The sequence below is a fragment of the Protomyctophum parallelum genome (genome assembly GCF_964188405.1).
Source record: "Protomyctophum parallelum genome assembly, chromosome: 1".
Lineage (NCBI taxonomy): Eukaryota > Metazoa > Chordata > Actinopteri > Myctophiformes > Myctophidae > Protomyctophum > Protomyctophum parallelum.
Window position 1 is genome coordinate 72888842 of NC_139697.1, and position 25198 is coordinate 72914039.

A 25198-nucleotide genomic window follows, 5' to 3' on the forward strand; every position below is an offset into this window, starting at 1 on the left:
ATGCATATTGAGGGACTGACTATATTTAACCACTTAGACACCAAAGTGTAAATTCACTTGTAGACACATTGAATTACATTGCGATTTGACTTATCTCCATCTATAATGTGGGGGTGTAATTAAGTTTTAAAATCATCCACCAGTCTTTGAATATATGTCAAATTGCAGAAAATTGCATCATTATCTTATTTTATTTTACTGTGGAAGTTTTACACCCCCACATCAACCCCCAACCCAACCCAAATGGAACATTGATACACTTAGAGAGTTACATTAACACTGAAATTTGTATACAGTGTAGTGCCTTACAAAGTAGTACTTTTACAAACAGTGATGATAAGCAGGGTTGGATTTGCTGGGGGGGATGGAGAGGATCCATGCTTCTGGTCATTCAGTTTCATCGCCAGTCAGGTTATATTTTACTCCTGAATTAAATACTACATTTCCTTTTTGAAAATGTAGGCCTACTGTCCGATAGGATTGATATTTACATTAAACACTATCACAATTTAACGAAAAATGTATGTTAACCACTTTAACCAAAACAAACAAAATGTAGATTGGCTATTTTCATTATTGGTTGTATAACAAATTACCGTATATAGGACTTGAGTGGTTAAGAAACTGTACAGCTCCCATTACAAGCTCCCCCACACTACACCTATAAGTAAAACAAATAAAAATTGATGGACTTATGTTATTTAAATATATTTTTGATACTGTACATTCAACTATTAGGCACAGTATGTTAGTATTATACAGCATTTTCTCATAGACCACCTGTAATTGACTTGAAAGTCAGTTATTTTGGCAAGTGACGTACTACAGAGTTCCCAACTGAACACCCGCTCTCTCTCTCTCTCTCTCTCTCTCTCACCTCCCTCGTACTCGGGGCAGTTCCCGGTCTCGTTGAGGCTCTCCTCCTCGGTGATGATGATGTTCTCGATGTCCTTCATCGTCAGGTGGTCTCGGAAGGCGTGAAACAGCACCTGCTTCAGTTCATCCAGAGACAGTTGCTGCATGTCAAACTGTAGGGTGAACATGTACGTGCGCGCACGCATGCACGCACGCACGCACGCACGCACGCACGCACACACACACACACACACACACACACACACACACACACACACACACACACACACACACACACACACACACACACACACACACACACACACACACACACACACACACACACACACACACACACACAGTGATTACATTGATTGGTACAGTACACCCTTTATACCTTTACAGCCCATTATGTATGATGCACTGCATATGGTACATACAGTAACATACAGTGCATGAGAGGAATTATATGCTAATGGCCGATACACATGCACACTTTCAGATCAATTGACCAACCCACAGAGGAGAAAATATGCATGAGATACTGTACGTGTAGGTCCCGGTCCACCGATTGGTCGTTATGTCACTGTCGCATGCTAAGTGCTTCTGGAGTTTCTTGCCGAGACCGCTTTGTAATTAAAGTTTCTATGCTTTATTGACTAGTATACACACACATACAGGCACTAATACAGGATTATGTTAGATATATGCCAGCCTTACTGGGTCTGCCGTCTGCTGTGGGTTTACAATTTAGGCATTTAGCAGATCCAGAGCGACTTACAGTAAGCAAGAACAACACATGGTAATACATCAACTACATAGAAATAGATCTCAGGGATCATAAGCAAGCTAAGAACCTAACATACGACTAATAGTAGAATATCTTCAATGAAACTACAGTATATATGAGTATACACTATAGAGTGCTATGTCTACATACTGCAATATGATATCTATATTACAGAAGTTTAGCCTTTGCACACGCCTGAAAGGTTGTCAAGGCTAGTCTAAGCGCTACGGCATTTGCTGCAGGCTAAGATGGAGTCTGAAGAGGTGAGTCCTTTATAACTGTGCACCATATGACCTAACTCTAGGCCCTCATTTATCAAACGGGTGTAAAATCTGCCACAGATTCGAGTGCAGGTTTCGTAGTACACCCACGTCACCACGGCATTTATAAAGTGATCGCAAACAGCTGATCCTTCCTTAATTTTGTTCTCACGTTAATAAATGTCACGGCTGAATTTGATCTGGCACGCCCTAAGAAATCAAGCCTCGCCCTCGTTTTTGCGACATGAACAACGGCAATACGTTTCCTGAACCATGGTTACATGAAAAAATAGGTTTCTCCCGTGCCTCACCCCCCTCTCTCATACACACGCACAGCACGCACACGCAACTTGCAAGCCCAACTAACTGGTGTGTTGTTAAACAAATAAAGAACGAACACCTGCATGAATTAAATAAAGTTGTAGGCCTACCCTGTCTGTTTCACTCTCACCTCGCTTGCCTTGCTGTCATGCACGCACGCACGCACCTACATGACACATTAAAATAAAGCTGTCTGTTTCTCCTCTCGCTTCGCTTCCCTTGCTGCCCGCCTCACCCCCCGCACGCACGCACGCACATATCGCTATTTGCAACTTTCACTGTGTGTTGTTAGTTGTATATTAAATTATTAAAGTATTTTTAATTTAATATACAACAAGATATATTAGTGAACGAAAACCTGAACCTGTGAACCATAATTAAATAACAAATAGGCACACACACGCTGCTGTTTTGCAGGTGCTCCTCCTGTCCTGTCTGTCTGTCTGTCTGTCTGTCTGTCTGTCTGTCTGTCTGTCTGTCTCTCTCTATCACAGTGGTCCGTCCGTGACCAACTGACCATGCACGTTCCGACGTTCGACAGTCTATTTAGATTGCCTCACAGTCGTTAGTCACTGCAGTGGCCGGGCATTATATGAATGTGCAGCCAAAACAGTATATAGCCTCATGTGGCTGGTGGTGGGCAGCGTGGGCTGGCTGGGTAATATACCTATATCTCCGATGCAGTTCCCACTTGCGCTGGGAGCCTGGCACGAGCGACGCGTCAGGTTTATTATATTGCACATGCCGTAAGAAAGACATCGGCCTTCATGCTGTAGATTAGGCTACAGTAGGCTATACCTGCACGTTGGGACTCTCCGCAGCTGAGCTGCAGCACTGCTGCACTATACTCTCCAACGTCCCGTCATGGAAATATTTCAGCACAGACAGCCCAAATCCTCGCATGTATGCGCTCATGCAAAACACTGTTTAAATGGCTTAAGCATCTCTTGCAACATTGTTTTTAATTGCGCGATTTTATCTCCTACTAATTTCATATGACACATGTATTCCTTAACATTTTTATTTATTAATTTTTTACATGTAGCCCATATACATTATACATACATTTTATATAAACATTTTAGGAGTGAATACATATATGTTTAGATGCCTGTGACAGCCTCTCAGCAGTTCAGACAAGGCTGCTCCGCTTGTGTAAGACAGAAAAAAAGCGTACGGCAGCTCCCGACCAGACGTGACTATTTGTCCTACTCAAGTTCAATTTCAAGCTTTGCCGGAAATGTTAAATGCCGAAAATGTCGGTAATTTCGGCGTGCGCCCATATTTTGGCGTACGCACGGTTGATAAATGAGGGCCTATGTGTAAGTGTAGGTTCTGCCATAGTAGAAAGGGCTGCCGACGGAGAGCAGGTTTATGTATCGAGCACTGATTCATTTCCGGTTGCCGGAGCCGACTGCCGTAGCCGTCGTTGCTTAAAGTCGCTAATCATGGCACATGAGTGTGGGTGCGTTGACAAGTACAACATGGGCGTAAAGCTGACGTGAGCCCCGCAAGGCACACCCTAGCATAGCATCAGCACGAGCGAGTGCCCATGCGACACTTCAAGTGGTACGATGGCTGTGCTGTGGACTCTGTGCCGTCCGAGTTGCACACAGAGTGGTGGGAATGACTTCTAATTCTAATTTCAGAATTGCACATGGTTTCCACATGCAGTCTGTCTCAACCCGCCTACTTGTGTCCCATTTGTGTCGACACGCCTACACAGCGTGCCATGTTTGTCTGCAGCTACCCATTACACAGATCTGTACTAGCTTAAGGGGCCTGTCTAACAATCCATTATAATGAAGATAATATTGACTGTATGAAAATGAAAATGAAGCTGCATGTGGGTGTCGGAATGAATCTCTAATCAACTGCCCATGCTTTCTCATGGTCTCAATGGTGAAATCTGCAATAAGTGGAATTTATAGCTTGTATTCATTCAATAATGCTGAGTGGTGATTTTAGGGAAGTTGTATTTATACAACGTAGTTTCGGGAGAAGAGACCTCCTTCCGCTTGACCTTAACCACTCCTCCCTCATTATCAACAACTCCTCCCTCCTCATCAACTCACCTGCCTTTCATTATCACCCAGCCAATCCCTGGTGCAATCACCACAGCATAAATACACCTGCGATCTCTCAACCAAGTTGTTTGTCCTGCTCCATGACAGACCAAACATGGGTTGTGAGTACTGCACTTGTAGATCGGCTATTTTCACTACTCTTCAAAATCGCCATCACTTTATTCCTTGCTAGGAACTGTTATTTAACAGCTTATCAAATCATTGTTGTGTGCTTGCAGACCAGCTACTTCTGCTATTCATTGTCCACACTATGCTTGATGAGTATGAGATTAATTATTTTATCAAGTGCCACTAACACTTGTCATGTTCCAGTCTAACTACCGTAGTATCATGCTCTCAGTAGTTCCAATCTTACACACGTTTCTTTGAAACGTTCGTCATTTTACTAAAGCTTTTGTACAAGTGTTCAAGTGCTCCAGCCATTTTCTAAATACCTCAAGCAGTTCTCTCCGAACGCCTCCTCTCTAAACGCCACCGATGAAAAGCTCTTCTGAACAACACCTCCAGCCATCACTACCATACAGGGGAGTCAACTATATTACAACACTTTGATACTGTTTCAGTCTCTAAGCATGACATTCTTGCATCTAACGGTTCAACCAATTGTTTTGTGCTATAATATCCCAGCTCAGCTGCAGCTTGAGCTTCACTCTGACTCCTCCTCCTACCTCACCGGTCACCGGAGTCCAGCCACTCAGCCGAGGTCCAGGTAGACCCGTCTCCCGGCCCTTCTCATCCCAGACTCGAGTGGCCCCACTCACATGGACCTCACACACGACATGTGTGCCACCATGCTTCCCCCCTCCTCCCTCCCTCCCTAACGAGCACGCTGGCGGGTGTGGCAACGCATCCGGCCCACTTCCAACCCCCCCCCCCCCCTTGGATCGGCTCCGTGCTCCTCGATCGGTGACGTCCGCCTCCTCCTATCCCCCCCCCCCCCCCCCCCCCCCTTCCTTGGATCGGCTCCGTGCTCCTCGATCGGCGACGTCCGCCTCCTCCTACCCCCCCCTCCCCCTCCCTTGGATCGGCTCCGTGCTCCTTGTCCAGCGACGTTCGCCTCCAACCCCCCCCCCCCCCCTTCCTTGGATCGGCCACACCAGGCCTCCCTCCAACTCCGCCCACCATCCTCCTCCTGCATCTCAGCAGCAGCAACAGGCCAGCAAGTGCCTCCTTCCTCTCCCCCTCAAGTCAGACGCCACGCATCCCAGGACCACGCCATCTTCCCTCCCCCCCCCCCGCCCCCCAGCCCCCCCGCCGTGGTCTCTCTCGACAACCAGCCCGCAACTCTCCCCATCCTCTTCCTCATCAGCGGTGCCAAGCCCGCCACCAGGCCCACCCGGAACCCACCCAACGCCAGGCTCGACGCCAGCCTCACCGCCGCCCACCACCCCCTCCTCCCCCCGCCAATCCGGAGCCCACCAGGCGCCAGTCACGACGCCGCCCGGCCCCCTCCCCCCTCCTGCCCACCTGGAGCCCCCACAGCGCCAGGCTCGCTACCACTCGCCCCCCCCTCACCCCTCCTGCCCACCCCGAGCGCACCCAGCGCCACAGGGCCCATTCCACTCATCACCCAGCACGCCACGGTGCTCAGGGCACCCCCCCGACACCCCAGCATCCCCCTGCCGCACCCGGCAAGGCTCCGCCCCCCCCTGCATTCTCCGCCAACCACGGAAACCACCCAGGCCACACGGCCCAACGTGCCCCCCTCCCTGGATCGGCACAACGTGCCCTCCTCCCTGGATCGGCCCAACGTGCCCCCCTCCCTGGAAAGGCACAACGTGCCCCCCTCCCTGGATCGGCCCAACGTGCCCCCCTCCCTGGACCCGGCACAACGTGCCCCCCTCCCTGGAAAGGCACAACGTGCCCCCCTCCCTGGAAAGGCACAACGTGCCCCCCTCCCTGGACCCGGCACAACGTGCCCCCCTCCCTGGAAAGGCACAACGTGCCCCCCTCCCTGGAAAGGCACAACGTGCCCCCCTCCCTGGAAAGGCACAATGTGCCCCCCTCCCTGGAAAGGCACAACGTGCCCCCCTCCCTGGAAAGGCACAACGTGCCCCCCTCCCTGGAAAGGCACAACGTGCCCCCCTCCCTGGAAAGGCACAACGTGCCCCCCTCCCTGGAAAGGCACAACGTGCCCCCCTCCCTGGAAAGGCACAACGTGCCCCCCTCCCTGGATCGGAACAACGTGCCCCCCTCCCTGGAAAGGCACAACGTGCCCACCTCCCTGGACCCGGCACAACGTGCCCCCCTCCCTGGACCCGGCACAACGTGCCCCCCTCCCTGGATCGGCACAACGTGCCCCCCTCCCTGGATCGGCCCAACGTGCCCCCCTCCCTGGATCGGCACAACGTGCCCCCCTCCCTGGATCGGCCCAACGTGCCCCCCTCCCTGGAAAGGCACAACGTGCCCCCCTCCCTGGAAAGGCACAACGTGCCCCCCTCCCTGGAAAGGCACAACGTGCCCCCCTCCCTGGAAAGGCACAACGTGCCCCCCTCCCTGGATCGGAACAACGTGCCCCCCTCCCTGGAAAGGCACAACGTGCCCACCTCCCTGGACCCGGCACAACGTGCCCCCCTCCCTGGACCCGGCACAACGTGCCCCCCTCCCTGGATCGGCCCAACGTGCCCCCCTCCCTGGATCGGCACAACGTGCCCCCCTCCCTGGATCGGCCCAACGTGCCCCCCTCCCTGGAAAGGCACAACGTGCCCCCCTCCCTGGATCGGCCCAACGTGCCCCCCTCCCTGGACCCGGCACAACGTGCCCCCCTCCCTGGACCCGGCACAACGTGCCCCCCTCCCTGGAAAGGCACAACGTGCCCCCCTCCCTGGACCCGGCACAACGTGCCCCCCTCCCTGGAAAGGCACAATGTGCCCCCCTCCCTGGAAAGGCACAACGTGCCCCCCTCCCTGGAAAGGCACAACGTGCCCCCCTCCCTGGAAAGGCACAACGTGCCCCCCTCCCTGGAAAGGCACAACGTGCCCCCCTCCCTGGAAAGGCACAACGTGCCCCCCTCCCTGGAAAGGCACAACGTGCCCACCTCCCTGGAAAGGCACAACGTGCCCCCCTCCCTGGAAACGTAAAGGCACACGGAAAGGACAAAAGCACAAACAAAAGGAAAGGACAAAAGGACAAAAGGAAAGGACAAAAGGAAAAGGACAAAAGGAAAGGACAAAAGGACAAAAGGAAAGGACAAAAGCACAAAAGGAAAGGACAAAAGCACAAACGGAAAGGCACACGGAAAGGCAAACGGAAAGGCACAACGTGCCCCCCTCCCTGGAAAGGCACAATGTGCCCTCCTCCCTGGAAAGGCACAACGTGCCCCCCTCCCTGGATCGGAACAACGTGCCCCCCTCCCTGGAAAGGCACAACGTGCCCCCCTCCCTGGAAAGGCACAATGTGCCCTCCTCCCTGGAAAGGCACAACGTGCCCCCCTCCCTGGATCGGAACAACGTGCCCCCCTCCCTGGAAAGGCACAACGTGCCCCCCTCCCTGGAAAGGCACAACGTGCCCCCCTCCCTGGAAAGGCACAACGTGCCCCCCTCCCTGGATCGGAACAACGTGCCCCCCTCCCTGGAAAGGCACAACGTGCCCCCCTCCCTGGAAAGGCACAACGTGCCCCCTCCCTGGAAAGGCACAACGTGCCCTCCTCCCTGGAAAGGCACAACGTGCCCCCCTCCCTGGAAAGGCACAACGTGCCCTCCTCCCTGGAAAGGCACAACGTGCCCCCCTCCCTGGAAAGGCACAACGTGCCCCCCTCCCTGGAAAGGCACAACGTGCCCTCCTCCCTGGACCCGGCACAACGTGCCCCTTCCCTGGATCGGAACCACGTGCCCCCCTCCCTGGACCCGGCACACTGTGCGCCCCCCTGGACTTGGCACAGCACGACCCCTCCACCATCCCTGGACTCGGGACAACGTGACCCCACCCCCGACTCTCCACAGCGTGCCCCCGCCCTCGGCTCGGCACAGCATGACCCCTCCACCCTCCCTGGACCCTGGAAAACGTGCCCCCTCCCTCGACCCTCCTCTTCCCACACCGCGCCCACAGTCCACACCCCTGGATCTCCACAGCGTGCATGCCTCCTCCCTCAGCGGACCGGCGTTGTGCGCCTCCCGCCCTCGGAACCCGCCCCCTTCTCCCTGAGACCGGCACAACCCCCCCCCCCCCCCTCCTACACAGCATGCCTCCTCCCTCCGGCACATCATGTCTCCGCCCCCTTCCACTCGGCTCAGCGTGCACGCCTCCTCCCCCAGCGGACCGCGTGCCTCCCCACCCTCCAAATCCTCCATTCTCTGCCTTCGGATAGGCATAGCGTGCCCCCGCCTCCCTCAGTCTGGTGCAGCCTCCTCTCGACGCCATGCATATCCATCCTCTCCACCCTTGGATGACCACAGCATGCCCCCTCCCTCGACCTGGCACAGCGTGCCTCCTGCACATCATGCCCCCGCTCCCTCCACTCGGCACATCATGCCTCCCCCCTCTGGCACAACGTACCTGCCCCTTCCTCGAATCCCCCAGGATCACCTGAACCCATCCCCGGTCCTGATCAAGCAGGCCTCCACACATGCTCATCTAGACCACAACGTCCAATCGTCAGGCAGCCGCACGCAGCCATCCTCCGGTCGGTCCTCGGCCTCTCCTCTCTCCATTACTCCCGTCGCCCCCAGTTTTAGGACGCTCCACCCGTCCGTAGCAGATCGGACAGTCGCCGGTCTAAGCAAGATGTATTCCTTTCCAACGTACCAACCGGAAGGCGGCGTTGCTCGTTGCTTCGCTGGCCTACTCCGTTCCGGATGCGGCCCCGCCCACCCGGACCACACGTTCCACGACTCCGCCCACCAGCCCCCTCCTGCTTTACAGCAGCAACAGACACGTGCCCGGCCCACTTCCCTTTCCCCCCCTCCCTCACACACACGCCGGCCGGCGCACGCATCGTCTACTTCAAACCCCCCTTCCTCCCCCTCCTCCCTCCCTCCCTCCTCCCCCCACAAGCACGCTGGCAGGTGCGGCAATGCGCCATGCAGGCGGGCGCGTAATACGCCCTGCAGGCTGTCGCGGCGACGCACCTCGCCCACTTCCAACCTCCCCCGAGCACGCTGGCAGGTGCGGCAATGCGCCACGCAGGCGGGCGCGTAATACGCCCCGCAGGCGGCGGTCGCGGCGACGCACCTCGCCCACTTCCAACCTCCCACCCCCCCAACCCCCCCGAGCACGCTGGCAGGTGCGGCAATGCGCCACGCAGGCGGGCGCGTAATACGCCCCGCAGGCGGCGGTCGCGGCGACGCACCTCGCCCACTTCCAACCTCCCAACCCCCCCGAGCACACTGGCAGGTGCGGCAATGCGCCACGCAGGCGGGCGCGTAATACGCCCCGCAGGCGGTGGTCGCGGCGACGCACCTCGCCCACTTCCTCCCCCCTCCCTTCCCTCCCACACACTCCCGGCCCAGCCCAAAGCCAAGCACGTCAGGACCATGCCATCTGTCCTTCCCCCTCACCACCCACTCCGGTACTACCTCCCGGAACGGCACCACCTCCTACAAAAGACTGTATACAATTCCACAACAACAATCCCCGATGACATGCAGCACCGCCGGACCCATGAGTTCAAAACACCTTGACCCACTCCGCACATCAAACGTACTCCGCGAGACTTACCCAATAGTCTTCGCCATGCTTTTTTGGGGCCACGATTCGACACAAAGAAGCATCCCAATTCTCTAGGCCAACTAAAGATCATACTCCCCCCGATAGACTCTTCTCATTGCCCACATCCATCCTACACGTTCCACTCCTACCAAACCATCAACGGATGCACTCATCCATCATTCATCGGTCCCGAACAACTCTCCCCCCAGTCTACCCGAATCCATCCTCCGCCACATCCCCACATGATGTTCCTCAACACTGCAACTCAAGACCACCTCCTCACAGAGACTGGCTACGCCACCCCAGTCAAATCTTGACTCCTACGTCACTCCTACTCTGGCACTCGTCATGCATTGGTGTCATTCCTACCACACCATGAGCCCAACTCAAGACCATCTCCGCACAGAGACTGGTTTCGCCACTCCTGGCTCCACCCCAGCCAAATCTTGACTCCTACATCACTCCTACTCTGGGCACTCGTTCTTCATCAGTGTCATTCCTACCACACCACACGAGCCCTTCAGATCATCCCGCACCCCCGGTCGATGGTCATCCCAAACCTACCACAATCACGGCAGTAGCAACATCCACAACGCCCATCCCCATCCAGGATGACCGTAACGTGCCGCATCATCTTCAGCCTGTCCGCCCCGGAAGGGGGTCCCCTCTCTTGCGATCCTTCCCGAGGTTTCTTCCTCTTTCCTCAACCCAGCCTAGAGGGAGTTTTTCCTCGCCCAATTGAGGGTCTAAGGACAGGGCGGATCATGCGACACGTTGCCCTAGCTTCAAGACCTTCAGTCTCTACCTCCCAGCCATTCACACCTGTGGGCCAGCTCTTTTGGGGGCAGTGACGGAGCAGAGACGACCAGCCGCTCATTCCGAGTATAGAGCAAAGATGACCGTCAGCTCCAGAGACTACGCCCCCACCCTGAGTCTCGCCCTACCTTGGGTTCCTCACTCCACTCCATGCATTCATCTCATTCTGTTTCAATAAACTGTTAATCTTGAGCGAAGGTGTGGTCTCTTACTAAGTGAAGGGAAGTTGTATTTATACAACGTAGTTTCGGGAGAAGAGACCTCCTTCCGCTTGACCTTAACCACTCCTCCCTCATTATCAACAACTCCTCCCTCCTCATCAACTCACCTGCCTTTCATTATCACCCAGCCAATCCCTGGTGCAATCACCACAGCATAAATACACCTGCGATCTCTCAACCAAGTTGTTTGTCCTGCTCCATGACAGACCAAACATGGGTTGTGAGTACTGCACTTGTAGATCGGCTATTTTCACTACTCTTCAAAATCGCCATCCTCCTCCACCCCAACCTCCTCCTTCCGCCTCGATTCTCTAGGAATCCAGGGGGGGCAGTGACGGAGCAGAGACGACCAGCCGCTCATTCCGAGTATAGAGCAAAGATGACCGTCAGCTCCAGAGACTACGCCCCCACCCTGAGTCTCGCCCTACCTTGGGTTCCTCACTCCACTCCATGCATTCATCTCATTCTGTTTCAATAAACTGTTAATCTTGAGCGAAGGTGTGGTCTCTTACTAAGTGAATGTACAAATATTACAAAAACAGGGGCATATGCGTAACACAATTTCATGCACATGCCCATGTACGTATACGCGCATGCACGCGCACACACACTCACACTCACACTCACATAAATTAATAAATTGACCCAAAACGAGATATTTCCTGAAATGGTAAATGGTGCATTTATATAGTGCATTTATCCAAGGCGCTCTACATAGTGCATTACATTCACCCATTCACACACACATTCATACACCGATTGCGGCGGAAGCCATGCAAGGTACCAACCACATCAGGAGCAATTTGGTGTTAAATGTCTTGCCCAAGGACACTTTGACATGTAGACAGGAGGAGCTGGGATTTGAACTGCCGACCAATGGATCATTAGACGACCTGCTCTACCTCCTGAGCCACAGTCGCCCCTTGCTTGCGGTAATGAAAGTATTCTAAGACATGCAGTAAAGGCCGTGTTGGGCTCGGGAGTCGAACCCGCGGCACACTGCGACTGGATTACCAGTCGGGTGCCCAGACGGTTACGCCACCTGGGGCTATGTTGACAGAACTTGCCACAAATAACGGCAAGTATAGTTAATCTCACACTCTTTGCATAAGTCTTTCTTTGGTTGTTGTCGGTCCGTGGTTCTCAGGCAGAGACGGAGGAGGAATCACTCAGACGTCCATACACATAGAAAACCGGAATACAACACACTAAACTGGCGGGCTCCACAGAAACTACCCAGAACCCTCTGAGGCTAAGATCCAATCACAACACATTAGACTTAGTAACTACACACACTATAGGCTTACAGTAGCAAGGCACAGGATGGCAGTTCCCTCGTTACAATATAGAGCGAAGATGTCTGTTATCAAGAAATAACATGCTGAATTCTGCGATTGACCAATCAGAATCCAGCATTCAACCAAGCCATGTAATAATCTATAATAAAACCTTGACTGGGAGAACTGAGGAGTGTGAGGACTGCCTAATGTGTGTGTGTGTGTGTGTGTGTGTGTGTGTGTGTGTGTGTGTGTGTGTGTGTGTGTGTGTGTGTGTGTGTGTGTGTAAAGAGAAGCTCATCGCAGAGCAAAGGAATGATGTGGAGGTGGCAGCGTTGCTCGAGCTGCAGTGCATGCTGTTACTAAGGAGGAGGTGGAGTCCATATCAAACAGGGACTGAGTGACAACCTGCATGTGCGTAAATGCTCTCCACTTAATGCCTCTGGTCAGGATGATTGGAGAAGGGTTAGGAAAATTGTAGCACGTCGGTATAGGCAGAGGACATTCTGAATCTGGCTCATGTATGCCGCGCAGGCGGTTGGGAAACCAAACCATTGCTTCTGCCACTTAGTATTCAATGTTGGTTTCATCATTTGGCTTGCCTGTCATTCAGACAGACCAGAGTCAAACTTTAGTTTTGTTCTGTTGTTTTAGGAGGTTATGGGAGTCTGGTGAGATGACGGAGTCCCCTCTTTTGAGTTTAGCCAGCCCATCACTTTAGTTTGTTTACGATTTTAGTAAGGTCTCAGTTTTGTTTTTTATTACTGTGGTGTGCGAGAATTAAAACCGTTTCACATGTTTATCTGAATTTAAAATAAAATTCATTGCAATTTGAGACCTATAGTTGACTTTGTCCTGTTATTATGTTATGGCCATTGGTGTTCGAGACAGTTTTAGTGGTTGTAACAGAGAGAGACAAATTGTGTTTCAATTGATTTCAATCAATCAATCAAAAGTGTGTGTTGATTTGCAGCCAAGAAATCAAAGCTCTACAAAGCTCTATTGATTTCGGCCTAACATGCTTGTCGCCTTTCCAGGTGATATACACCTTACCTTGTTTGTAAACCCTCATACGCACGCACGTGCACATGCACGCACACGTCCACGCATGCTCACTCATGCTCATCTCACTCACTCACACAGTGAGTGAGTGAGTGAGACCGTTCAAAGCCTGGCACGTTAAAATAAATAGGAGGAAGATTTCACAGACATGCACGCAGACACTGTTGAAGAATTCAGGACCAAACACGGATGCTGATTGATCCACAATCTCAGATGGAGTCTATTTCTAAGATGGTTTATTGCTTGAGCTCATGGGAGGAGTAGGATAGTGACTGTCGATATTGTGATATATATCGATACGTCCTCCCTCGATAAATAATCGATATCGATTATTAAAATATCGATTTAAAAATATTTGAAATAAAATAATGTTGTTCATAATGAAGTGATGAACAACATGTTTAGAAAAGGAGGAAATGACAGCTAAAATAAAGCAAATCCCACTCCCACCCCCAACCAGAAGTACTGAATTACTGGATGGTGATTTGTCCAAACAGCTTTGTGGGAATACAAAATGTATATGCATTTCCCAGCAGTGGACAAGTCCACTGACACCAGTGATAATGGTCAGTTGGTGGTGTTTGTGAAGTATTATGATGATACCAGTGATAATGGTCAGTTAATTGGTGGTGTTTGTGAGGCATTATGATGATACCAGTGATAATGGTCAGTTATGAGTCAAAGGGGCAGTTTATTGAGTATTAATTTAGTGTTTGAGTGGTGCAACCACTCAAGACAGCTATGTGTGTGTCCCTCCCTGTGTCCGAGCACGGAAATAGCGTGGCCTGGTGTATTGTCATATTATGACAATACACCAGGCCTTTTTGGGTGCAGTTCATTACTTCACTCTATAATATTCAGATTGTCAGAACCAAGGATGATAGCTAATATTAAATTGGCCAGTATATGGTTAAAAACCAAAATAATTGATAAAAGAGATTTTTCAATGGATTCTATTAGTATTGGGTATGCTAAATGACATCCTACTATAAATGCGGCACGTCTCTGCGTCCGTGCGACCCGTGCGTGTGTGTGTGTGTGTGTGTGTCTGCGTCTGTGTACGGTTGTAATGCACGTAACTCGAGAACCGTTTGCCCCGCCAACTTCATATTTGACACAAGCGTTCCACACCCCCGCAGGGATTGCAGTGCCCGGACTTGAGTCGGTTGGACCAACGGTTCTCCAGAACCACCACAAAAGGCTCTGGTCAGGCTCTGCATGGGCCTAATCAGCCTAAATCCCCTCACCTGTGCAATTTCCAGCCTCTGCCTCAGCCAATTGATTGCCATGGCAACCCCACACCTGACAATTGATTAGCCTACTTAACCACAGTCACAGTCAGTCAGTTTACCCTCTTCACACACTCTGTCTGCATGTCTGTACGTCTGTCTGTACGTGTGTACACTGTACGGCTGTAATACATGTAACTCGAGAACCGTTCGACACACATTCCACATCCCCACACAGGGAGTGCAGTGCCCGGTGTCGAGTCGGTCGGACCCACGGTTGTCCAGAACCACCACAAAAGGCCTCTGCCCGGGTCTGGACAGGGCCCCTGCCCATGGTCCATAGATGGAGCTGGTCTGTTCTGACATCACAACACTCCATATTTGGGCATGCCTGACACAGAACTCCATAGGAATGAATGAGCACAGGAAAAAAGGAACACAGAGAGACAGATACAGAAAAGGGACACAGATGGAACGGGTACTCTGACATGGGTACAACGGGTATTGCATAGCTGGGTGGGGCATGGATCTCCAACTTCTATCTTTACAGACTCTGTGCTCTACAGCTGGGCATCGGTCTAGTACAAAAAATCTAGGACAAAATATGTAAAACATCATAACAATGCACTTGGTGACAAGTGTTAGATTTTTGTCATGATGTTAGGTATGGGCATAATGTTTTCAAAAAACATCGCAAACGAGTTGGGATCGCCACCTAGTGGTCCGCTTGCAATGAATCCAATGTTAAATAGGCCAGTATTTGAATGAATTTGCCCCCGGCAGCTATGCATATTATTCTAACATCACTCTGCTAGTATAGGGGTCCGCTCATAATGCTTCACGATGCGACGCATTGTGAGCTTGTAGATCAAATTTTATACATTTGAAAATGTTAACATTCTGCATGGTAGGTACTTTAACTACATTTTGATACCAATACTTTTGTACTTTTACTCAGTACATTATTTTGAATAGCAGACTTTTACTTGTAACAGAGTATACTTCCACTTATAAGTATTGATACTTTAAGTAAAACATTTGAGTACTTTTTCCACCACTGCCCCTAACCCTAACCTTGAACACACACAGAAGCCGCGGGGTGAGTCTTAACCGGCCATTTATGTCAGACTAACGCGTAGTCCCCCTCTGTTAGACAGTGATACTTACACACATGATTGGAAGTACAGTTCCCTTTCCTAACAGCGAATCAAGACATTATTCCACACGCACGCGCACACACAAGCCATTACAGACAACCCCTGGCCTGCATTCGACGTATAGGATCATCACAGTGAAATGGTGTGTGACATGTGGGATCATCACGGAGAGCGTCCGTGACAGGGAAATCAATAGCCCGTGCATGATGTGACATGTGCCATCATCACAGTGACAGGGAAATCAATAAGCCAAAAAGCTGCCAGTCTCAACATGGTTTTCATGCCTCTGGGAATATAATCCGATCTGCACAGCATCAACGTAACTTTATTGGGCGGTACTTCATGTACATGTACTTCAGCTTAGACACTTCAGTCGCAGTTCTTGTCCAGCGTAAATGTAGACCAATCACAGGTTGTGCTGCGACTGTACATGATAAAGTACATATGCATCACAAAACATATACAGCAGAAAATCAACCGAGAATATGATTTTCATGACATCCTTTATTGCACAGTGAACACTCCTTCCTTGAATACAACCGAGAAAAACACAAACGGAGGGGAGAGGTGGAGGCGTGCAGCAGTGGCCTTAATCTTATGAAACCACCAGTTAAAAAGTTGTTTTGTCTCTGCGTTTCTTCTGTGTTTGTGTATCTTCTCAGGACAGAATCGTTTAGAGGCAGGGTGAATGGCAGCCCCAAGCAGAGAGCACTTTGCTAATTATCTGCCAATGTTCCTTGCCACGAAGAGCATGCGGGGGTGCATTGCACAGCACGGCATGATGCCTTGGACTGACAAGCAGCCCCTGAGAGTTGACAGCTCACAGGTGCAGAGGGGGAGCAGAATGGCCACATCTGTTTCTCTGTCTTGGTTTGGGAACCATATCTATAGTGGGCATAGATGTTATCAACTATATAGAAGGAGTTTTTCTTTTCTCTCTGTCCCTGTAGGTGTTGACAGGCGAAAGCACAAATGCATTGTCATGCTGCATGCAGGACATGGCTACTACACACAGCCATGTTGATGGGATCCCTCTCAGTTGTCAAAGACAAAGACAAGGCGTGAGGAGAATTTAAAGTTAACCTGATGGAGTATTTTGTGTGTGTGCGTGCGTGCGTGTGTTGCATGAGTCAATCAGAGGACACAGTGTTGTTTATATTTCTTTGTCATCTAAACCTGATTTCAAAAGTGAGTTCACAAAAGCAATTGAAATGTCCTCGAGGAGAACATTACGACCCGAGTTTCTAACTTTCTATCTCTAGTTATTTTTGTCACATAATCAATTAATCACGCAAATGTACCATTTGGGAGCAATAAAGGCTCATGATAATCATTTCTCATCCCGTCTCATTGTATCGTACTTAATGTACAGCTTAGTTAGTTTTTTCCATCAAGTCAGGACATCTTCTCAGACAGGTTTTGGGGTTCAGATTGATTGGATGAGAAGAACTGTCACAGCATCTGCTATAGACCTCATCTGACCACCAATAAATAATAATGTATTCACAATATCCGAATATTGATACTGTATACACTGTATATGACCAGACTCGAGTCTGGTCATATACAGTGTATACAGTATCAATATTCGGATATTGTGAATACATTATTCATCCGTCTATTGTATGTTCTGTGGTCATAGACACTGGAGTCAAATCGCCAGAGAATACCATTATTTCTTACTGTCAGCAGCAGGAAACCTGGCAACCGTGGGTAGAGTTCTGGCAACCTGAGTTACGATTTTTTTCCAAACAGCCAATATCTCAGTCTGAGTATCTAAGGCTCTGTCTGGCTGGCCTCAGCAGGGCTGCATGGTGTAAAGTATACCAGAACACAGTGAACTTGGGCAGGAGAAGGGTCAAACAACTAGTATGCAAGTGCTCACATACACACAGACGCACGCACACACTCTCTCACATGCACACACGCACGCACGCGTATGCATGTGTATGAGCTCCTTATCATGTATGCATATACAGCAGTATTAACATGCACATTGCACACACACACACCTAAGAAATCATGCGCATACTGTACTAATACACACAAATATCAAAACACCCATACAAGCATAGTGACAGAAAACACTCATCCACACGCATGACACACACTACGCCCCCACACACTCATCCACACACGCACACGCACACAAACACACACACACACACACACACACACACACAGGGCCGGATCTACCATATGGGCACTTTGGGCACGTGCCCAGGGGCCCTTGGGCACCAGGGGCCCCTCAAGTTCCATAGATAATTCCCCTGCTAATCCGAATGAAATAAATGGTGTCTAAAAAGATTAGTGTTTTATTGTTGGTGAGAAGGGCAGCTGAAAAGTGCAATTGTGTCTAAAGCAGCAACAACGCGCTAGATTGGCTGTCACTCTACGGAAATAATAAGCCAATATAACGGCATAAAACTGCCCCAAAACGGCTACAAAACAGCAAAAAAGCTTCAGTGCCCAGGGGCCCTCAGAGGTGTTAATCCGGCCCTGCACACACACACACACACTTTTTCTCCACATTCTCTCGTTCTCTATTTCTGCCTTCTTCTCCCCTATCTCCCTCCCGCTGTTATTTTGCACCTCATTCTTCTCTTCTCTTCCTGATTTCTCCGACCCCCCACCCCCTCATCTCAGTCTGAGGTGAGCATTTTAAATCACTCCAGAGACGCATGCTGTCTGCGACCTTCATGAATCACACTCGTCTCTCATTAGCCACCCCCCCCCACCACAAACACACACACACAAACACCCACACACACTTCCTTCGACATTACGCTCCTCCTTTAATACTTGTTTTCCTTTGTGGTCTTGTATTCTGGTGTGTTACATCCATTATGCTTCTGACACTCTCCAAAATGACATGCTCATATAAAGGCCACAATCCGCGTCAGACCAAGCGATGGGGGTTCATGACGCAGATTCTCTGTTTCGGCAATTGTTTACTTCTACAGGTTAGTCGGGGAACCTGTTTGTTGGGGAGCTTATGACAGCATTGCTTACCACATAAGGATGGATACAAAAAATCACTCCCGTGTGAAGTGAGGGGCGCTCTTGTCATCGTACATCATCATGGCGTAACATGTCTATTTGCTCAGATACTATGATGTTGAAATTGTCCAATGTCAATGGGAATTGACAGTGGGGATTGTGTAGGACAAAGATCACACCCGTGATGGGCGTGAGGGGCGCTAATATATTAAAGTATAACTCATGTTGATTAGGTGATGTAAAACAAACAAACATTGAACTAAAGACAACCATTAAACCTGTGTATAGGTGGGGCTAGCGCCCCTCAAAAATTGGGAGGCATACATATGGATTATGGACAAATGCTCTTCTCATCAGCTCGCCCCTAGGTGCCACACCGTTAAAAAAAGTTCAGGCATGGGTTTGGTGGTGGTAACATTTTTAAGGATGTGCAGAGGTATTCATAACGCTTTGCTCTCCCAGAGGTCTAGTGCATTGTGAAACAGGCTAAGATTGAACTTAGCGTGAGGTGGTGCAACTGGCTCTTGCACTCTGGGGGACTGGGAATCCCTGCTCCTTCTCTAGAGGGAACCAGGGTCATTGCAGTTGTGCAGACGACACATTATTGGATCAGATAAAGGCGTGCCCCTGGAAAATTATGGATTGTTATATTCTGCAGGCATGGGAGCTGCAGTCTACGGAGCCTATGTCCCTGTTAAATATCAGCACTTCTCCTAAATCTCTGAATAATCCTCCCTTAAGACTCCTAAAACCCAATTCAGATAAGCTTGAGGTGTGTTGTCACTTGTTACTGCCTCGGGTCCCCACCCGCCCTTCTGCATTCTGGATATTGACCTTATGCACACCGTTGCCATCTGGCCAGCAAGGTGGTAACTACTAGTGCAATTTCCGATTGACAGCCCATTCATCCAAAAAGTCAGATCTGATTGTATTACACAACGTCAAACTCACCAACGTTGCACATGTACGAAAAGCTTGCACCATCCTTTTTCTATCTGCAAAGTGTTTGTTTCATAAAAATCCACTGTAGACATTGTGAGCACTGAGCGGACACCAACACACAAGGCAGGATCAGAGTGGGCCACCACTGCCGTTTATTGTTACAGATTCTCTTCAGGAGTGCGGCATTAAATGCAAACTCAATATGTCTTCGAAACAACAGAAATCTTTCTCTCTCCTGGCGTCTGTCAGACAGGCAGGAATGGGCGGGGCAGTTAGAGTCCTTTTCCATAACTGCGCTTAGTGCACCGCTATATAATCACACTCAGAATCCCCGGGTTTGACAGGTACTTTGTTCCCTGTCAATATTCCCCTGGGGTAGTGGAACTCTCTCTCTCGTAGTCGCTATAGATTCGTTTGGGGTGGCGGGTTACCTACAGTATAGAGGGGGAGAAGGACGGACTTTAATATGATGCTTGCATTAACATGGATATAAGCCTGGGGTGAGAGAATGGGTGAGATATTGCTTTATGCCGAGCATGCCCGAACTGTCCCTCTCAGAAGTCAGTGGGGAATGAGCGCAGAGGCAGTCAGTCCTTCCCTTTTATCCTTCCCTGGAAGGTGTCGTAGGTGTGTACACTTGGCCTTGAACCAATAGGTAGGCGGGGTAGTACTTCTGTTCAATGACAAGGCTGAGCAGGTGTGTTCTTCTTGGCTGCGCTCTGCCTCTTCCCCACTGGCTGTCTGGGGCTAATTTGCTCACCTGGCGGCCGGTTGCCTAGCGACACCCCACAACATTATGAGCTAGCTACTTCCTGTCAAGAAATTCCTTGCAAGTGATTTATTTTTGTGTTGTGTTTAGTGACACTGACAAATGACAAATAATCATCTGCAAAGGAATTTCTTGTCAGGAAGTTGCTCATAACATGTCTATGGTGGACTTTTATGAAACAAACACTTTGCAGATAGAAAGAGGATAATTCAAGCTTTTCGTATAGCTACTGTATATTGACAGGGAACAAAGTACCTGTCAGACCCGGGGATTCTGAGTGTGCACTAAGCGCAGTTATGGAAAAGGACTCTAACTGCCCCGCCCATTCCTGCCTGTTTGACAGACGCCAGGAGAGAGAAAGATTTCTGTTGTTGAGTTGAGGAAGTTGGACGGAGAGGGGGTGAGCTGGGAGTCGACATTTTCTGTTGACCGGAACAACGCATCTTAACATTTAACATCCAATATAATAGTTAGATGGGAACTGTCGTATTTTTACCTGTGCTGCGGAGAAGAATAAATGGTCAAACTGACGGCTTGGAGTGGACCTGAATTATTTTGCGTGCACGTCATACAAGTGTCTTGTATACTCTCATGCTTAGCTCCTCGGCTCATGGCTTTTGAACAGCCTACAGCCGCAATACCAACCACACTAAATGTACATTGAAGGGCCTCATTGTCTAATCTGATTGTAAGGATATGTGATTATGAGATTGTTATGTTACGTTATGTTAAAGTGTAATCATCATCATCATCATTTTCCAACTGATGAAACCTCAGGCATTATTAGGCATTATAGTGCTAGCTTGTACTCCAATGTATCCAGAGTTACATTCAGTTTCTCACTTTCTACAACAAATATCAAATCAAACGCAGCTCGCGGAGTCAGTTCAGTCAGTCAACCTCAAGGGAGGTTCTTGCCATGCTCAAAGGCCCATACTATGCTCAAGGGGTTAACATGCTGCATTACTATGTGGGAGTATACGTGTGTGCAAGTCTCACACGTCATTCGCCGATGCGGCAGTCAGCTGACTAATTGGGCAGGCTACTTAAGCTCACTAGACTCCATGCTCTTCCTGCCTTCCTCTGCTCATGGTTCCCGGTTGTATGTGATGTTTTCTCCCACCACCACCCCAGCACCACCGGTGGGCTCTGCTATCTATGCTCCCCATGGGGGGGTTATTGTATATCTATCTCCCTGCTCTTATGTTTCATGTTGTTGCTCAATCATGCCGAGTAGGGAGAAATCCAGCAGAGCCGAACGCCAAGTCAAATATCATATGCACACTTGTTACTCATTCTGCAATAAATATTGTTTAATCTATTCGTGAGTTGTCTGACTGAACTAATGTACTGTGTTTAAATGCTGCAGATACAGATTACTGTAGAAACTAGAGAAAGACCCCTTTTCATAGGTGGAACTGAAAACCTGTTCCTAACCTGAGATAAATGCACACATGCACGCATATGCATGCACGCGCACGCCCGCACGCACGCACGCACACACAGACCACACATCACACACCTCACACACATCTCCTCATTTCAGTGAGTCATCTTAATCCTTCTCTCCTCTCATTTGAGTCGCAGCTAGGGAACCGCTGAACTGCTTCCCGAGAGAGCTGTCACCTCACTCAGCCAGCCCTCCTTTCAGACTCAGCCCTCGTCCACCCACGCTATCTCTGGACTCACTCACACTTGCCGTCGACCCCCCCCCCCCATAGTGCTGTCTGTAAAGCCGCTGCTGCATGCTACTTTCTGCTGAAGAGAATGACAGTATGGCTAGATGGCACATCTTTATGCCTTATCGTATCAGTATAATCACCTCAGAAATCCATCATCCATCTTTGACACAAAGTCATCACAAAGATAGACACAATAAAGCCTTTTTTCCCCTGAGTCCTGAAAATTACCAACGTCTTTCATCACGAGCGTGTATAGTTCGTCTATTTTAGATATTTAAAAAAAATAGGACTTAATTGTCCACTTTTTTCCCCCTCTGAAATAATATTCTGAAATGATAACTCTGCTTTTGCTCACCAGTTTCCTGCACATATTGGACGTTGCATCCAATGGCGCTTTATTGTCTTTTAAATATCAATTTACATTTCAATCCCGCTCAAACCTCACTTTGGCTACACTAAAGCCATTTGGTTTAGGCTATACAGGCAGAAAAATAATAATATAGGCTATAACTGGGAACGTGAATGGGTAACTGTCTGGGAATGGTAACTGAGATCCGAAATATTAAATAAAATCTTTATATAACATATATAATTAAGAGAATGTCTGTCTGTATGAATGGATGTCTGAAGAATGCCTGTACAAAATTCTGTCGCTGCTCCTTGCTGGCTGCACCAATGGCTCTGAATTTCCACATAGGCATTGATTACCTTATGTAATGTGCTACTGCTGACGTCAGCTTATTGTTACACTGATTGGCTACATGAGTCTGTCTGTCAAGGCAACTACTTACGCCCACTTTTCAAGGTGCCTATGGGAAGAAATCCAGACTGATACCGGGGAGGAAGCGTATAAGTGAATCCATGTTATCAGCATGGCCAAAGCTATAGGTGCCAAGTGCCTTTAAGCGCGGTTAAAACAGAACTATGCAATAAAGTGAATGGCAGATTGAGTGGCAAATCGAGTGGCAAAGTGAGTGACAAAGTGTATTTAATGTTGTTTAAAGTCATTTAATGCAATCAAATAGGACTTTTCTGTTTGGATGTATCATGTATGAGCTGCCAGAAAGTAGTTTTTTGACTCAGTAGGCATTCCTGCATAACTTCCGGGTATGATGATGATGTCACGTGCTTAATTACCCTCCATACTGAATAAAATGAAATGTTGTCCAGTCTGTATAGTAGAGTATGTTAATACAATTTAAATTATACAATTGGGGTGGTTGTATTTAGTCTCCCTGCTCTTCTATTGAGACATTTAGATCGTGTCAAAGGTCATGTCTCACCTAGACACAGGATCTGATATGTATTTTTGACCTGATTCTTAAAATTCAATAATTATCTCCTGAGCAAGCAGACAGCGGAGACAGGCTCTAGTAGCTTAATGGTAAACATTTCAGCACTTGTAGGAAACTGGGTTCAAAATCAGAGTACAAGAGGAATACGAATTATATAGTGTGGCTTTAACTTCAAAATATATTATAAAATAATAAAAAAAAAATCGGTGCATTTCCGGAGCCTGCGTCATTTTGGTGTTGGGTCAGAGAACCAGTTGTGACTAAAACCTTTAGTTTGGAGATAATTAACACATAACTGTATTTCAGTCAGACAACTCACGAATAGATTTAACCAATATTTATTATAGAATGCTGCATTTTCTCCCTGCTCGGCACAATCAAACACCATCATTAAACATTAAGAGCAGGGAGATAGATATACAATAAACCCCCCATGGAGAACATAAATAACAGAGGCAGCCCACCGGTGGTGCTGGGGTGGTGGTGGAAGCAAACATCGCATAACAACCAGGAACCATAGCAGAAGGAAGGCAGGAAGAGCATGCAGACTAGTGAGCTTAAGTAGCCCGCACAATTGGTCGGCTGACTGCCACATCAGTGAATGACGTGTGGGTCTTGCACACACTGAATACACCAACATAATAATGCACTATATTAACCCCTTGAGTATATTATATTCAAGGGGTTAATATACTGCAGTGTATTATTATGTATGCGCCCTTGAGCACAGCATGAAACCCCTCGAGTATAACTGACTGAACTAACTCCGCAAGCTACGTATCATGTGTAATTATGGGTAATTGTGAAAAATAAACCAGTGAAAGATTATATAAAAACTTTCTTTTATTTAATGGAAAAAGTTCCACGGTATGGCTTCAGCAGTCTGTCACACCACTGCACAAACTTGTATGAGTGAGTGACGAATAAAAACCTCTTGAATCGTGAATCATGCAACACGTCTGGGAGTTGTGGGGAACTAGGAGTGCAACATTGTTCCTGTCTTGAAGTCACTTTAATCAATAATATATAATACACTCTGATGGAATGCCTTACAGGTGGATCTCTATGCGCAGAGCACAGTGTGTCTGCGTGCAGTTATTCTTTTATGCTGACTATTCTTTACATCTTGTTGTTGGTGGAAGTGCCAAGCAAGACGCACACAGGCACAGCCATGCAGAGAGCACACACTATGTGTTTGGATTGACTGTGGTTATTGATGCTGTTATATCTCCATACCGTGCCATGTATTGCATTGTTTTCACTGCCTTGCACTGCTCTTGCACTGCTGTTTTGCTAGGTCTCTGCATCCGCAAGGTCAATAGTTTTAGCTTTTATTTCTGCAGCAACTTTCTATAAACTATCGTTTTATTTTTGTATCTTTGGACAAATATTTCTACAGGGGTTAGTCCCAGTGCTGGACAGTACACTTGCATATTCAGTACATTATTTGAGTAGCCTATTTGTACTTTACTTGAGCATTTGTGTTTTTGGCAAGACACGGCTAGGCCTATATAAAATCAATCTTAAATTTAAAACATGTTTGAACCATATCTGCAATGAGAAATGAGTTTGGTGAAACAGGTGAAGTTGACTATATGAGACTGATGACCGTTGGGTTTGAACGGAAACAAGTGTAAAGTAACTAAGTACATTTACTTGAGTACTGAACTTGGGGCGCTAGCCCCTCCTATACAGGTTTTATGTTTGTTTTTAGCCATTGACGCCATTGACAATGAAGATTAATTAATGGTTGTTTTGTCCCTAACACAAACATTAAAACCCATTAGCA

General features: G+C 48.8%; 1 protein-coding gene across 1 annotated transcript in view; it reads right to left on the reverse strand.

Moving 5' to 3' along the window:
• caln2 (calneuron 2) overlaps positions 1 to 25198 on the reverse strand; it is a gene marked incomplete at both ends in the record, with an annotated part of 79490 nt that overhangs the window by 1256 nt on the left and 53036 nt on the right. Inside the window, one exon of the mRNA XM_083774583.1 lies at positions 878 to 1028. Within this exon, the coding sequence (XP_083630709.1) occupies positions 878 to 1028 (151 nt within the window). The remainder of the gene's footprint in view (positions 1 to 877; positions 1029 to 25198) is intronic.